This window comes from Pelmatolapia mariae, linkage group LG7 (genome assembly GCF_036321145.2).
Source record: "Pelmatolapia mariae isolate MD_Pm_ZW linkage group LG7, Pm_UMD_F_2, whole genome shotgun sequence".
Taxonomy (NCBI): domain Eukaryota; kingdom Metazoa; phylum Chordata; class Actinopteri; order Cichliformes; family Cichlidae; genus Pelmatolapia; species Pelmatolapia mariae.
In genome coordinates this window covers 59,069,634-59,086,989 of record NC_086233.1, presented here as the reverse complement: position 1 = coordinate 59,086,989, position 17,356 = coordinate 59,069,634, and the positions used below count along the sequence as shown (strand labels likewise).

The 17,356-nt window shown below is 41.0% G+C and overlaps 1 protein-coding gene across 2 annotated transcripts in view; it reads left to right on the top strand.

The window, feature by feature from the left end:
• The window catches only part of b4galnt4a (beta-1,4-N-acetyl-galactosaminyl transferase 4a), a 140,029-nt gene extending 123,111 nt beyond the window's left edge, over positions 1-16,918 (top strand). For both annotated transcript variants that reach the window (XM_063479975.1, XM_063479976.1), the window contains exons 9-20: positions 6,574-6,640; positions 8,417-8,581; positions 8,912-9,021; positions 9,572-9,672; positions 9,932-10,005; positions 10,089-11,619; positions 12,032-12,414; positions 12,535-12,688; positions 12,777-12,849; positions 13,598-13,751; positions 13,979-14,105; positions 15,772-16,918. In XM_063479975.1, the coding sequence (XP_063336045.1) occupies positions 6,574-6,640; positions 8,417-8,581; positions 8,912-9,021; positions 9,572-9,672; positions 9,932-10,005; positions 10,089-11,619; positions 12,032-12,414; positions 12,535-12,688; positions 12,777-12,849; positions 13,598-13,751; positions 13,979-14,105; positions 15,772-15,886 (3,054 nt within the window). In that variant the 3' untranslated portion in view covers positions 15,887-16,918. The remainder of the gene's footprint in view (positions 1-6,573; positions 6,641-8,416; positions 8,582-8,911; positions 9,022-9,571; positions 9,673-9,931; positions 10,006-10,088; positions 11,620-12,031; positions 12,415-12,534; positions 12,689-12,776; positions 12,850-13,597; positions 13,752-13,978; positions 14,106-15,771) is intronic.
• Positions 16,919-17,356: the final 438 nt, after the last annotated feature.

Here is a 17,356-nt window from a genome sequence, read left to right as displayed (position 1 = left end):
CTCTAGAATGTAAATGTTTAGCTCTGTTTACATGTCAATTGAAATAAGAGTATAATCATTCATGGGCTTAAATCTTTGTTTTCATGGTTTTTAGTGTTTTAGTTAGTTTTTTTTGGCTGTCTGCATCCTGGTCAGCTTTCATTTTATGAAGTTTGTGCAACAGTATCAGCAAAGCATCAAAACACCAGCAGTCCTTTGTTTCTGCTATGCTCTGTTGGGGAGATATTTGTTCAGAGCCTGTCAGGAGTCTCTCCTTGATGCTCTGCTGCCAGGCGCTTGTCAATGGGCAGCACCACAGCTCCACAGTACTTTCAATTACTGCCAGTGTTAAAATTCACACTTTGTCTCTCTTCCGACCAAAGCAACTTGTCTTGCATCTCATCAGTATAGGTAATATTTCCTTGCCTTTTCTTTCACCTCACATATGATCCCTCTGCTTCCAACGCACTTGTATCATTATTAAAATTAGATCTTAAACTTTCATTGTTAACATTTAAAACATTTACAGGAAATTATGAAGGCTACTCCAGGAAAACTGAAACATGTGGTGTAGACACAAAATATGTTTAAAAATGAAATACATTTGTTTAAAAGTCACGTTAAGTGTAACAAAAAATGAAACCTGCACTATTTAACACATTTCCATGAGACTCATACTCGTATTAATATTATCATTTTTGGCTTGTTAGCAGCCTGTCAGTCTCAGTGCAGTCGTAGTTGCTATGGCCAAACAGTTGTCTGGCAACAGAAACACAGTCAGGTCAATGAAAGCACCTGTGCTTTGTTCTGGCTTTCATTCAAACTCATAATGAATCGTAACAAATGATTTGTCAGATTTATTAATTATCGTCCTAATAGGAAGAATTACGTCTGTTTCTTTTACTTCAGTAATAAAAACCAAGCTTTCTCGTACTATATAAGAACCTGAAAAGAATGCACAGTGTGATTTCAGAGCTATTTTCCTAATGGATATAATAGGGCCTGCTTACCACAGCCTTTTTCTTGAGCTGCTTTCGACTCTCTCTTTCTCCATCCATTTATGATTAAATTATAACCCTGGGCAGTTAACAAAGGACACATAAAAACAAACAAGGCTTCCTAAGATAATATATTATTTACCATCCTCTATCTCTGTTCTAGCCTTGACCCATTTCTCAGTGCTTTCTGTCTGACAGTTCGACTTGGACAACAATCAACGTATGTTATATTTATCGTAACCGCTCATGTTACAGCATATTAGGTAATTTGCATATTTAAACAACAAGTAATTATTTAAAATTGCATGACAAAAAATTGCATGGTGGGATGACAGGTGTTTACTTTAATTACACAAATATTATGTAGAAGTAGTAATGTTTAATAGGCATTGATCTGTAAATAACTGGATATGAGTAACTTTAGCCTATTATATTATATCAGAATAATTATAAGAAACTTAGTTTTAAATAGCATTAATATCACTTTGACCTTCAGATCAATCTTTTGAACTCAAAGAAGAGGTCAGAGGTTAAATGTGGCATGACATTTAAAATCTTTATACGGTGCTTTTTATATGTTGACAGTACACACCACATTTCTTTTAATGTTTAAGTTAGAAGGTTTTTAATCAATTTTCAACCAATAAATTATTGAGTTAATCTTGAAGACCTTGGTAAACCAAATTTTCATGGATTGTTTATGTGACCCCATTCTACACCTCTACAAAGTTTTATCAGAATGTAAAACTTTTCGAGCTATTGTATTTATAGGCATAATGATGCCTATGAATACAAATTCTACCAAAAACATTAAATCCTTGGTGGAGCTAAGATTTGCAAATTTCATAAACCGATATTTTATTTACAATAGAATATAGAAAACATATCAGATGTTTAAACTGCGACATTTTACTACTTCATGAAAAATGTTAGCTCATTTGGAGTTTGATGACAGAAACATGTCTACACACACCCAAATCTGGAACACGGGGCAACGGAAAGCTGGAAAAGGAAACTGTGCTCAAAAGAAACAGCTGGAGGAACATTTTGCAGATGATTGGGATTGTCACCCCAACCGGTCGCAGCAGATGGCCGCCCCTCCCTGAGCCTGGTTCTGCTGGAGGTTTCTTCCTGTTAAAAGGGAGTTTTTCCTTCCCACTGTCGCCAAAGTGCTTGCTCATAGGGGGTCGTATGATTGTTGGGTTTTTCTCTGTATTTATTATTATGCTATCTACTGTACAATATAAAGCGCCTTGAGGCGACTTTTGTTGTGATTTGGCGCTATATAAATAAAATTGAATTGAATTGAATTGATTAGGTTAATTGGCAACAGGTCAGCAACATGTTGGGGTATAAAATAGTATCTTAGAGAGGCAGAGTTAGTACTATAGATGGGCCTGAGGATCACCAGTCTGCAAAACACTGTGTCTACTACTAATTGTGTGCCAACTTCAGGATAATGTTCCTTGACATAAAATTACAAAGACTTTGAATGTCTCATCTTCTGCAGTACATAATAACCTCAAAAGATAAGGAGAAACTGAAAAATCTCTCTGCACAAGGGACAAGGCCAAAAATCAATATGGGACGTCAGACCCTGTGATCTTCAGGCCGTCAGGCAGCACTGCATTAAAAACAGCCATGATCCTGTCGTGGAAATCACTGCGTGAGCTCAGGGTCACTTCCAGAAATCGCTGTCTGTGAGCAAATTCACTGTGCCATCCACCAATGCTGGTTAAAGCTCCATCATGTAAAGCTTGCTTAAAATGTCAAATGAATTGAAATTTGAAATTCTTTTTTGAAAACATGATCGTCACATCTTCCTTGACTAAAGAAGAATTGTTATCAGCAGTCACTTCAAAAGCCTGTGTATTAGTACCTATGGAATTGGCAACTTGCACATCTGGTTAAGGCACCATCAGTGCTGAAAGTTATATACAGGTTTTAGAGCAGCAAATACTCCAATCAAGACTGCGTTTTTCTTTAGGGAAGTCCTTGCATATTTCAGCAAGATGCTGCTAAACTGAATAGTCCAACTATTACAAGAGAATGGCTTTGTAGTAGATGAGTGCTGAACTGGCTTTGCATGCATTCAAGAATACACCATGAAATGAAAAATTATGACAAAGAAGACCCAGGACTGCTGAGCAGCGAAAAGAATGGGATAACATTCGTCCTCCAACAGTCCAGCAAACTGGTCTGCTAAGTTCCCAGATGTTTACAAACTGTTGTTAACAGAAAAGAGGATTAAACATAATAGTAATCATTTTTTTAGATATGTTGCCACCATCAAATTTAAATGAGCTAATATTTTTTTAATTTACAAATTTCATATGCTTTCTGTGTTTGTTGTGAATGATATATGGGTTCATAAGATTTGCAAATCATTACATTCTGTGTTTATTTTACACATCATCCCAACTTTTGGAATTGGGGTTGCAAATAACATCAGAGTAGTCCTGGTCTCTTCTTGCCTTTTCCCCTTAGGCAGGCTTCATCAGGCTTGTTAACATCTGTCTTGTTCTGCTGTGTACGACATGGAGGAAACGAGAGATGAGCTATACAAGGAACACAATGAACCACTCTGTCCTCAGTCGAACAAATGGAAATTGACAACCTTTTAAATGTACCAAGGTGAGCTAGTACTAGCATAAAAGTCATTATTCGCAAGAATAAATCAAACAAATAAAGTGCTTAATTTCTGTTAATTTTATTTGACCACAAATCTCAAGTGGTTTGTATGTAAACTTGAAGCGGTCAGTTATTTTCATTATGTCATTTCTACTTATGTGTCACATTAACAAAACAACTTTTTATCGATAGAGCGTTGGGCTCTGGTGCAACTGATTGAATTAAGGTAACAAATACAGCAGCCAGCAGTCAGTCTTCTCAGAAGCAATAAACTCCTAATCATTGAATGATAAAAACAAATAACAAAAGCTTGATGAAAATGCATCTCACACACTGTGTGTGTGTGAGATGCACACTCTGTGTGTGTGTGTGTGTGTGTGTTATTCGGTTTGGTATCAAACCATACACTAAGAAGGATTAAAACCCTCTTTTGATCATCAGATTGAAAACAGAATCAAACCTTTATATATCAGTCGGTGGTCTAGCCTGTGTGAAACAACACTGCCTGTTGTTCATTGTCATTTTGTTTCCACTGTTGGTACTTTTTATTATTTCCCCTTGGATATTGATTTTTTTCTCCCCCTTTCTTTTGAACTTGCAGGGCTAGTGAGCGCACCTCTGCTTTTTCCTGCTGTTTCCTGTCAAAAGTGTTTTAAAGTAAACACACCTGTACACACAAGACACACTACATTTACGCTTTCATAAAAGATGCTGTGTGTCTCCACACATGCACACGCACACTCGCTGGGTTGGAGGAATTCATTAGCAAATATATGAGGTCAGCCAATGAACAAAAGTTCACATATTTAGAAAATGGGCCCTGCAGGGGCACAAGTGTTGTGTGCCTCATCTTCACTTAAGGCTGATGACACATCAGCGGTGCTGTGCTCCACTGAGCTCTGGAAAGGGTTGTGTTGACATTCTTCCTAAACGCACTGCTGAAACACGCTTCGAGCCACAAGTCAAAGCATCAACTGTCATTGTCTCTCATTTTAAATTTCACAACATCTTTCGCTTGCAGCTTTGACCTGTAAAGCTGAGCCATTTTGAATTGCATTTCTTTGGCGAAAACAAACGGGTCTTTTTTTTTGTTGTTTTTCATTATACATTCCAGAAATGCAGCTACGCAGTTACAGCCTACAGTGAAACAAAGTGGCATGACACAGGAAAAGAGCTCCAAAATAAGACTGTGACATGTGATTAAAAGTAATGTGAAAAAGGAAAGTAAACCTTGAAATAGGATTGATTTATGTATTTTTTAGTGTTGAATGGATGATCACTCGAGTTTTGCTGTGTGTTCTGGCTTTAAATAAGGGAGTGTAAGAATAACAGAAAGGTTGGCTGCATTTTACACTGAATATGTGGTGTCCACTTTTTTTTTTGTCCCTCCTGGAGTTGGGTTGTGGAGCCTTCTGGCTTGACCTTGAAGACGATCACCCTGAAATGACAGCAAGATAGTGAAGCCTTTGCTGGCCTGCTGGGCCACCCCCTGGTGCTTTTCTGCATGATGTTACCCTGTGTCCTTATTTATTGTTCTTTAATGCACTACATGCACTTCTGCGGTTATGTGTGTTTCTGAAACAATGCTTTATTGGCGTGTATCATTTGCATACAGTATACAGTGCTGTGAAAAAGCATTTGCTGCCTTTCTGATTTTGTACTTTTTGTATATATGTCACATTTAAAAGTTTTAGATCAACAACATATTTTAATAATAGATAAATATAACCCAAAGAAATACAAAGTGCTGTTTTTAAATGGTGATTTTATGTTTTAAGGGGAAAAAAAATATTCAACCCTCTAGTGTGTCTGAAATAAAACACTTCTGCAAAGGAGAGTGGGCCGAAAACTTCTCCACAGCCTTGTGAAAGACTCATCGGTAGTTATCGGAAATGCTTGACGCTTGCAGTTCTTGCTGCCAAAGGTGGCAGAACCAGTTATTAGGTTAAAGTGATAAATGGTAAATGGACTGGTACTTATATGCACTTTTCTACTCAATTTGAGCATTTGAAGTGCTTTCTTACTCCAAATCTCATTCACACGAATGCTTTTTTTTTCTATGCCTAAGCACTTTTAACTTTCACGCTCTCAGAGGCAACTTGGGGTTCTGCATCCTGCCCGAGGATACGTCAACATCCAGGTTCTAGGAGCCAACTTTATTTAAAAGCTGAGTTTTTATTTATCTGGGTTAATTTTGCCAAATATGTGACAAATAGCCAGAAAAAAAGGAACAAATACGGAAGAGGGAGAAACACTGTTTCACAGCACTGTAGATGTTGTAAATGCCTTTCTAATTTCAAAATTTGGTGCTACACTCAGCGCTTCATTTGTGATAAAATGCCATAAAATCCAAAACAGTGTGCATGTTTTTATGCCGTGCATACACTGGGGGCATTTGCATAAGCCTGAGGAGGGTGTTTATATTTGTATTCTCAAGCTGAGGGTTGGAAAATGACCTGTCTCCTGTGATTATATCCTTGGTAACTAGAAGTGACGAGGTAATTGTGAAATCTATTTAAAAGAATTGTAGCTTGCCTCTCTGTCTCTTTCTCATCCCCTTTTTATTTCTCTCTCTTGCTGCTGTTTTCAGGTCATTACTACATCGTTTTTCTACACCTACTCATCCCCGTCTTATCCATACGGCCATGTTGTCTCTTTGTTCATGGTCTATTTTCTTTGTTTGTTGTTTTCCTCTTGTTTCCTTTCCTTGCTTACACCTTTTGTAAGGATGTATATGTCCTACATTCTTTATTCTGTTTCCTCTTCTGTCTCCAACTATGTGTGTTTATACAAAAACCCTGCTTCAGATCGATCCTGTGATGTTGTTAAGATCAATAACACAGAGTGTCACAGCTCAGGCAGCAAACAGTGATGGACGATTTCTGCTCGCCGTATACTTTGAACATGTTGGCATTTAGTTTTCTCGCTCAATCCCTTTTCTCTCACTCTCTGCTCTCACACACAGTGGCGTCCGTTCCTGCCTGGTCTGAAATATGAAGTGATAGACTCGGCCTACATCTCCCTCTACACAGGTAAGAGCAATTCATCAAATTCGTGTCATCTTGTCGTGGAATCTAATAATTTCATGATTAATTTTTTGTATTTATTGGCATTTACACACTGGACTTTGTTAATAGAAAATCTGCTGAAAATGCTCAGCTGAGAGCTTGCCAAAAGGAAAGGCTTAATCATGCCATAGAAACAACTTTTGTAAACCAAAATGTTCTTCTGTGGGTTCACTGCAGATGTCAGTTTGAGAACACAGCATGTATTCCCTACGTGCGGCTAAAGAGAAGTTTCAGGATCTAATAGATGATCTTTTTTCTTCCATAGGTGTCATTCTTAGCAGAAATGAGAACACTATCTCCAGAGTAGATGTCTAACCTTTATAGCTCCAAGAATAGTAATGTGTCACAAAGATTCAGCATCGTTAACAGGGGGAAATGCCAGCTGCACAGAAAATGATGTGTGGAGTTGTCATCTTGGGCAAAGCTGCAGTGTTATGTGGATGCATGCCAAATCCTGTCTTCTTGTTTATGACAAGCTGTGACAGAGAGGAATGAAGCCTCGTACCATATATGAGGTCACCTGCTGGATTCGAGCATTACCATCTCCTCATCTGTCTCCCGTCCTCCACCCATCCATCCCTTCTCCTCCCTTATGTCACTCTGCCTCCCTCAGTTGTTTTTTCCATTCACTCACTCTGGAAATTATTTAATAATCCTTCCTGTTTGAGCAAAAACATGCATCTCTTTGCCCTGGGACACCAGTTAAAGTTGTAGGACTTTGATTCTGCAATCAGTGTTGCATTGTATAAGTGGAATACTTGCACATATATTTAGAGATATTTTCTTATGTACCTGAAAAACTATCCCAAGCTATTTTTATGTCTTTCATTGTGCCACGCTTCCCTCTGCTCATGCGAGTGTTTTTCTGTCTATAGTTTCAATATAATTTCTTACTGGCACAACCCGAATTGGAAGCTTAATTTGTGTAATAATGCCACAGATTATGTTTCATAATTTAAGTGAAAAAACACCAAAGATGCAGTCAGCTTAGTTGCTATAAATGTGTAAAGTTAAACAAGCATTTTTTTCTTTGGTTTCCTTTGTTTTTGTTGCAAAGATCCATCTCAATATCTCTGCTGCACATAAATGGATGCTGTGGTTTTGATGATAATACACATATATGAAAAATGATGCAAATTTTTCAACAGGAAGAAAAAGGGGTTCCATTGTTTTGCTGATCAACGAGCCCATTAGTCAACATTTGCAAGACTTGTGTGTAGTAAAAACCAGCAATGTGATCAACAGATATCTTATTGTTTGGAAAGAAAAGAGAGAAAGATGGTGGACACAATTCACCCTCCTGAGGATAAAAATTATGCTGACCACCCTGTTAATTATAAAGCACTTCTCCCATCAGGCATTGCCACTGACATGCCATTAATCACGCGTGTGCTCTCCTCCTACCCTGTTATCGATTGGTATAATTATGACTCGGCTCTGTTCTGCTTTTGTTTGCTTCAACTTTTTTCTGATCCTTCACTTCAGCTTTTGTTAGTGTTCTCCTCCTCTTCCTCTGCTTCCTTTGTGCCATCTCCCCTCTGCTTCTCCTTCTGTCTCTTCCTTCCTCCGTCGCCACCTCGTCATAGATGGTAGCGATTTTGCTGTAATTGTGACACAAATCATATCTTCTTTTAAACATTAAATATCAAATTTGTCCATTGTGAAGAGCATAAAAAAGGAAATGAGATAAAGAATCTTCCTCTTTTCCGCTGACTCTTCACTGCTTTTTTTTTTTTTCAGATGAGTCCAATCTGAAGATGAACAGTGTGGACCACATCCCTCAGACCTTGGCCAGTCACATCCGTCTCCCAGAGGAGTCACAGCCTCAGGGTCTGGAGGGAGGCCGTACCATCCTGCATGGAGCTGATATGCTGAAGCCGGATCCCAGGGACACCTTCTATAGCAGTAAATCTGCCATTCATCATTTCAGGCTGTCCTCTTTATCTGTCTTCATCCTGATTTTCTGGCCTGTCGTTTTCTCTAAATGCCTGATTGTCTGGCTCGATTGTCTGCAGCTGTCATCTTAGCTGTATTCAGACTGTAATTTCATCCAGTAGGCTGTGTTCCATTTTTTCTGGATTTTCCTGCTTTTTTTCATCGCTCACCTATCTGACACTTAGATTTTTATTTATTCATTTATTTATTTATTTAAGTGTTCTATACACACGTTGGTTTGGCCTAGTTGTTGAATAACTGCCTGCCTCTTCCTCTTTCTGTCACTCTGTCTCTTCTCAGCCCCTATGATTGACCCCTCTCGACTGGAAAACGTTCTTCCGGCCTGTCTTTACTCTCCAACCTATGTAGTCAAAGATTTCCCCATTGCCAGATACCAGGGCCTGCAGTTCGTAAGTCACTTTCCATCTGGGTCACAAAAGAGTGATGTTTTTTGTTCGAATCAGCTTTTATTTTTCGACAGTCAGCTGTTGCTAAAAGTAGACTAGCGGGGTCATCAGAAATGTGACCAGATATGGTAGTGGCCCTTAAAAAGTATTCCCAGTGTAATATCCCGATCAACTGCACAGCGAACAGAGAAACAGAGAAGCTACATCTGTGCTGATTTGGATATGGCCACTGCATCTCTCCCTTTGTGTCAGGCACAGCATGAACAAAGTAAGTGGAGGACAGTGTTGAGCACTGCTCCCCCCTTTAGGGCAGCACAGGTTACTGCAACATCTGCAAAGATGAACGACAACTGGTATGAGAGAGAGATACAAGTTACACAGCAAATCCATTTCAGATTAGACAAGAATGACCTTAACAAAATGCAGCATTATATAAAGTGACTGGTTGTAATTAAACACTGTCACAAAGTGCACATAGTTTAACCTAACTTTTCCTCCTGTCACTGTTTTCTGGGATGATTGCATTTTTGATTGACATGTCACTGTTTATCAGGTCTATCTGTCTTTCGTCTACCCTAATGACTTCACGCGCCTCACCCACATGGAGCGAGAGAACAAGTGTTTCTACAGAGAGTCCCCTATCTACTTGGAGAAGTAAGGGCATTATTGCTTTTATCTCATAGGGAGGTATGGGAACATTTGTCTTTGTCTTGTATATATGAGCGCGTACACTGATTATGCAGAATAAGTGTTCAAGTGTCTGTGAATCTGATGGCAGTGATTCATGTGACCCCTCACTAAGAGATTAAGTTTATTATGCTGCAAGGCACATTGAAACTTCAACCTTCTGTTAATGCATGTGGCCATGTGTGTGTGTGTGTGTGCCTGTGCTGCCTCTTGTTTTGTCTGCCAGGTTTGGTTTCTACAAATATATGAAGATGGATGAGGAAGAAGATGACAGGCCGTTCTTCTTCCCGAACCCAGATGGTAACTAATAATGAGCAAACACATGCACCCACCCGCACACGTACAGACTCTCATTCAACTTTAAGTCTCTTTCGTGTCCCCAGATTTCCTAGAGGAGGAGGAGGTGGTAGATACAGAGGATGAGGCAGAGATTGTTGGCACACAGTCACCCAAGAAGCCCTCTTATCCAAGCCAGACCAGCCATACTTCAAATCCCTCCTATCGGCAATCAAAGTCTGAGCCCACACCAGCTGGCCGAGACAAGGAGAAAGAGAAGGAGGATCCTAATGATGAAGAAGATGAGGGCCCAGTCAACAGTATCATACAGCACAGAGAAAGGAGGCGTTTTCCTCGCAGAGACAGACAGATGGATAGGGATTTGGACAGAGACTGGGGGAGAGATCATACAAGGGAGAATATGAGAAAGGACACGGGGAAGAGACTTGAAAACATCGAAGCAAGGGTTCTTCAGCCTGATATCGAAAGCGTGGTTAGGGGTCGCTCTCTGTCCTGGGTCCACACTGATTCTGCAGAACTAGACCCTGCCAGGAAAGGCGGAGGAACAGGTGGCGGAGAAGACAGGGGAGTTGACACACGGACTAAACTCAGCAAGTCTTCTCTTCTCTTTCCCCAAAAGTCGTCCCTCTCTGCCCTTGCTAGCCGAGCCAGGCAGATCCTCAGCAACTCTGCACATGGCAACAACCTCCATGATAGGCTTCCCGGGAGCAAAAAAGAGAAGAGGGAGGAGAACAAGATCTACATCACCAGGCCCAAGCCTGCAAGGGAGAGAGAGAAGGAGAGGGAGCAGCGGCGAGAGAGGAGGGAGGAGAGGGCATCTCGCCACCCTAGAGAGGTTTTCCCAGGAGTCTTTTTGTATCAGACTGGAAAGACCACCAGGCTGGTAAACCTGGGTGCCAGGAGACGTGGTGGGGGAGGCGTAACAGGAAGTAGGAGTCTGATTAGTGCGCCTCAGCTCTGGCCTAACCCCCCTATAAAAGAAGGTAAGGCTTCTCCTCACAATGGAAGCACCAACACACACAATGAAAGTGTGCTAAAGTCTTCTAACAAGGCAGCAGGGGCAAAACAGCCAGAGAAAAGCAAAAGCAAAGGAGAGCACCGGGATTTAAAGACTACTATCATGGCTGACCCACCCAGTAAAGAACACCACCTAATCGAACCGTCCTCTCACCGCGGTCCCCCTCATCCCTCTGTTACCCCACCAAGATTTAACTTTACAGACAACACAATCCAAGGTCAATCACGGGTTACTTCTTACCTGCGAACCTCAGAGATTACAGAGTCCCAGCAGCAGCCAGACCCCAACCCTCCAGATATCGACCAAGACACAAACCACTCTAATCCTGATCCCGACCCTGACCCCGAGCCAGAGCCAGAGCCAGAGGAGGGTGAAATGTCAGATTACAGCTACGAGGAGGTGGAGGCTCGGCCAGGTTGGGCAGAGGAGAGCATTAACTGGCAGAGGACTTTCTCAGTCAATCCGATGGACTTTGAGCTTCTGCGGTCTGACTGGAATGACTTGCGCTGTAATGTGTCTGGGAACCTGCAGCTAGCAGAGAGCGAGGTGGTGGACGTGCTGGCACAGTACATGGAGAAACTCAATGAGCGCAATGGGGGGTAAGCATGGCAAAATGAAATAAAACAGAGGTCTATGTTTCCCTGCATCCTTGTTAGTTTAGGTGTGGTACTTGTGCTAATCGTTATATAAAGCAAAAGGTAATTTTGCTGCAACATATTGGTCATGTCCTGGTGCTTTGAAGTCTTGCTCTTAGTCTTCAGTATGCTGATTATAATTTTCTTCAGTAGTGCTTGCAAACCTCGATGTTATTTGTGTGAAGTAGCTTCTCTGTTTTTATTTTCATCATCCATGCTAAATTCAATGTGCCACAGATAATGAGAAGCAGCTTTTTTGAAGTGGTTTGTACACACAAACAATAATTAATCCACTTGTGCCAATGATGTAAAACGTTGTATTCTATATTTGCAACCTCTCTGTGTATTTTCAAGATTTTCTGTCTGTCTGCCCTAGGATCTACACCCTGTTGCGAATTATCAACGTTGAAAAGCGGCGTGACTCGGCAAGAGGGAACCGGTACCTCGTGGAGCTGGAGCTTATGGAGAGAGGACGTAGCGTGGTGCGCCTTTCAGAATACATTTACCTGCTGCTACACCGCAGCAAGCAGGGGGAGGAAAGTTTAGAGAACACAGACTCTGCCCCTGCCTCAGCACCGGCTTCGGCCCTCTCCACTGCCACTCCCAGCCTCACCACCCCACCGCCTCCTCCTCCTCCCACCAAGTCGTCTGGCCGAGCAGCAGCAACACCCTGGAGCACTGCATATGCTAAGCCTCTGCTATGCCAGCCAGTCATGCTGCAATGGAGGAAAGATGTCATGGTACACTTTGTGGTCCCAGGTGAGTCAAAAGTTAATCCAGAGCAGATTCAGCATCCTTCAGATGAATAATTTATTTGCCTATACTTTCTTTGTTTTCTCAACTTGCTGTCCTTTTCCCTTTGGTATTACTGTTCTTCAGTAAAAAACCAGGCTCGCTGGGTGCAGCAGTTCATCTCTGACATGGAAAATCTTCACCGGCAGACAAAAGATGACAATTTCAGCATCATCATTGTGGATTTTGAGAGCGAAGATATGGACGTGGAGCAGGCACTTCGAGAGAGCAGTGTGCCAAGGTGTGTGCATGCGACACGAGGAGCTGTGTGCTGTGACTTTTAATATTTTAAAGGCTGCCATGCTTTATATATATTTGTGTTTTGGCAGATATGAGTATCTTAGGAGAGAAGGCAACTTTGAGCGCTCAGCAGGACTGCAGATGGGAGTGGACACTATTGAGGTCAGTGAAACAAGCACACATAGAGAAGACGACAATATGTGAGCTGGCAGGCAAAAGCCACTCGCTGAAGGTCAGACGCTTGCACTGACCACATGACCTTTACTGGCTGATGGACAGGCAGAAAGAACACTCATGCATAATGAATGCATCACAGCGAGGTTGGTCTGTCATGGACTGTGGATCTCGCCCTTATCTCCAAGCCTCCTACTGCCTTCCTTGGCTCTCTCGCACAGAGTCCAGCTGTGGCTGACAGGGAATTCCTTAGACAGATAGCCGCATATCCTCTGTCATATGTATGCCATAGCTGTCACATCCACTCCCTCTCACAGGTTATTTGTGTGCATGTGCCCTTACACCATTCTGTGGCTGTCTCTGTCTCGCACGCATGCATACCCACCCATGGGAGAATGGAGCAGCTGGAAGTCTGGACAGACGTTGATCCGTCAGTTGACTGTCAGTGCTGTCATGGTGGGATGACAGGACTGTCACTCATATCTAAATGACCTATGGGCTGTTGACGTGACGACAACCCACTCATGCCGAGCACAGACCTAAAGAGAGCTTCTGCTCTCGTTAATCCTAAAAGCCCATGTAAAAAGCGGTAAAGCGCATGTGAACATCCGCTTGTCTTGCACCAGCTTACACACACAAAAATCAAACACTTCTTTTGCCCAGTTGAAGGAAGGATTTTGATATCATTTGGATGTAGCAAACATACTTGAGCATTTCTTTGCATTTTCTCCCACAGGACAGTCACAGCATCGTATTCCTGTGTGACCTGCACATCCATTTCCCTCTCAACATCTTGGAAAGCATCAGGAAGCACTGCGTGGAGGGACGCCTTGCTTTTGCTCCCATTGTCATGAGACTCAGCTGTGGTAGTTCACCACAGGAGCCCGATGGTAACACACAAAAAATACACGTGTTACATATTAACAAAGGCTTAGTTTGAAGGGGCACTGAAACTCATTCCCCAGTTACGGTGATATATGTGATTTTTATTTTATATGTGTAGTAAATATACTTTTTGAAGTACAATCATGTATAGGCATCAGATTTTCCTGTTACCATAATCACTGTTGCTGCACCATCAAACTGTATGACTCAGTGCTTTTCTTTTGTCTCTAAGGTTACTGGGAGGTAAACGGCTTTGGCCTGTTTGGAATTTATAAATCTGATTTCGATAAAATTGGAGGGATGAACACAGAAGAATTCAAAGACCGCTGGGGTGGAGAGGATTGGGAACTGTTGGACAGGTAGCTCTGCAACATAAACACTCTCAAAGTAGGGCTGCCACGATTAGTCGACTAGTCACGATTACGTCGACTATCAAAATCGTCGACGACTGATTTAATAGTCGACGCGTCGTTTGAAGCTTTGTAAGATCACAAAAGACGCAGGAATAAGTAGTAGGATTTAAGAGTGTAATAACGGACTGAAACAGAAGATGGCAGCACTGCATGTACAAGGATGCCAGCTGCCGTTAAACCCCGAAGAAGAAGAAGTAGCTCTGTCCCAGAATTCATAGCGCAGCCCAGCTCAGTTTCCAACAATGGCGGCAGCTAGTTAGTTTTAATATTACTCTTATTATTCTTTCTGGGTCACAAAATAAACGTTTAACATATTTTCAGGCGAGAATGTAGCTGTGTAAACCTCAAATATCTGCTCAGTTTATCAAGACACCACATATTTTCAAAAGCGCTCCGACGTTTTCGGAGACGTCTGTTAACCACTAGCTCGATAGCTAGCCGGGGGAAAGGTTCACTAGAGCCCGTGAGAACACCGGACTCCCGGCAAATCGTTTTCAAACCCACCGCCGTCTTTCGCTACTCAGGTTAAACATACATAAGTCACTTAGATAACTTAAAAATGTTATTGTTTGGCTTTTTTTTAGTATTTTATTTATTCCTGAGTAAATCGGTTTGGCTGAGATTAAAGTTATAGTTTTTACACAGCTGAATAAACGTCAAGCAGACAACTGATTATCAGAAGTGTGAGATGCTCGAGAATATACTCCTGTGTCCCGTTATATTTTAGATAGCAAGGAGTTTATTAAACTTCACCGAAACAATCTGCAAATTTCATTAAAATTTAATAAACTATCATCTTGTCTTTATTTTTAGTTAGCACAAACTTTAAACACTTAAAGCTGATAGTTATATAAGAGCAGATGCATGCTGGTGCAATAAGCTGTACGTTTTACGTCCAATGGATGCATGATCTGATTAGTCGACTAATCGCAAAAATAATCGGTGACTAGTCGACTATCAAAATAATCGTTTGTGGCAGCCCTATCTCAAAGCATGTATGACACAGAGTGAACAAACTAGTGAACATCTCATTTAACCTTAAAAGCGACGTAAAAGCAGTGCATGTTGTAAAAAATGTCCCTGTGTTTTGTAAAAGTTTATATTATTAGTGAAAGTGCAGCTCAGGAAGGGAAGATCAAAAGAAGCTTTAAAAAGCTGAACATTTATGTTTATAGTGATCAGGAAATTATCTTTTAAATTGTAATTTTTCAGTGTTAGTCCTTTAATCTGCGTTGTGGCAGAGGAAATTATAGCTGTAGCAATTTCAAAACTTGAGCTAAATAAACCGAAGATTATTATGTATTCATGCGGTATCAGAATAACACAATTTTCTGACTTGGAAAAAAAAGACCTTACCTGACTAAAAAGAAGTAATTTAAAGCAAGGACACAGCTATCAATGTGTTGTTTAAACGCTCAAGGTAATAAAATACAGCGTACCTTCATTCTAATGTTCATGTTGTTCATGTCCAAATTCTCATTTAGAAGTACACGAACACATGAAAATCAGGGTTATCAGCTTATATGCAGGGTTATCTTTTAGTGTAGAAGTGTATTTGCAATATGATCTGAGACAAAAAAAGAAACTTCTCTCTGTCTCTCTCGTTCGTTAGGGTCCTGCAGAATGGTTTGGAAGTAGAAAGACTACGCTTGAGGAACTTCTTTCACTACTACCACTCCAAGAGAGGCATGTGGAATGCCCAGAACAAAAAAACTCCCAAGGGATAGCGCAGCCTGTTGGTCAGAGGATCCTAAACCTGCCTGCAGACCCACTGTGTGTGTGAGAGAGACCTGTCGGAGCTCGCTCACTGCCTGAATTCTGCCTTTTCGAAACAGGCTCCTTTCAGGGACTCCTCGGACCCTGTTGTGTATTTGTCTGTACGAGGAAACTGATTCCAAATTTGAAATTTGGAGGCGTGCTTTTTACGCAGACGGACCTGAGTCATCACTTTGCCTCACTGACTGAACTACTGTACAGAGAGAAGAGTTATTTTTATTCTCCTTTTCTCTGTCCTTTTTGGTGCAATGTTTTCAGACAGACTGGAAAGCAGAGAGCGTGTGTGCGCGTGCGTGTTTGTATGTGTGGGTATGTATATATAGGTGTGTGGGTGTGTCGCCATGACGGAAAGCACCTTTTTTTTTCTAACACAGAGATGTGAAGACAACCTAAGATCTTTTTGCTAACATGCTCTCACGCGGGAGCCTAATAGAATGTGTGTCAACGTGTTCATCAGATGATTCAGACGCAGGGTTGTAGCTCAAGTAGAGGAACACTTTGTTTGATAAAGCAGTACATCAACTTCTACCTGTTAAATATCATTGACTAAAATGACTGAGGTGCTGAACTCCTCTTTGTATCTGATATTATAAACCACAGGAAGTTTTCCGTTCAGAAAAAGCCCTTTCTCAAACAGATACATCCCTTTCTGCCCCTCTTTCTCCTTCTGTATCTCCTTTATTTTATTCCTTTCTTATCCTTTTCCTTGTCATGCTAATTTGTGTGTTTGTATCTGTTTGTAATATTATTTTATAATGTCAATTTTAAAATAGAGCATTTATAATAATGCAAGCTATTGGTTATGACTTGATTTGTTTTAAGTGATGAGGGGTTTTTCTTATTTTTTTTAAATAAGGGACTTTTATTTATCTGGACTAAGCATGTGCTTACATTTGGCATGCTATTCCTGTTCAATAACACTGAATTTGTGAGCATTTCAGATCTACTGACAGATTTGTTTGTTTGTTTGTTGTTGTTTTTTTTTGGGGGGGGGGGGGGGGGGGGAGAACAACAAAATGCTATTTGCCATTTGATTTAATACTATCATGCCATTGTTTGGAGCATTTGCGGAGCTGATTGTTGCATTTTAAATAGTGGATTTGGGAGATTAAAACTTCATTTCTCGTATTAAAATCCCACAGAGACGGGGAATGCTTGGCTGTCGAAAATACAGATACTCTTCTGTCTGAGCTTGTTTTAAGCGCTAACAGAAGGGAGACCAGTTCATGTGTGGGACACGGTGGTGCAAGGCATGGCTGTTTCACAAATGTGTGCCTTTATCAGGGTTTGGCTGCAGGCAGTTTTTAAGCTACTTTAATGACTGACGAGGGCCGGGACAAACAGAAATACAACGGTATTTATCAGCAGGCTGTAATGTCAGTGTAAATTCAGATATACTGTAAAAAGAGGAAAATAATGTT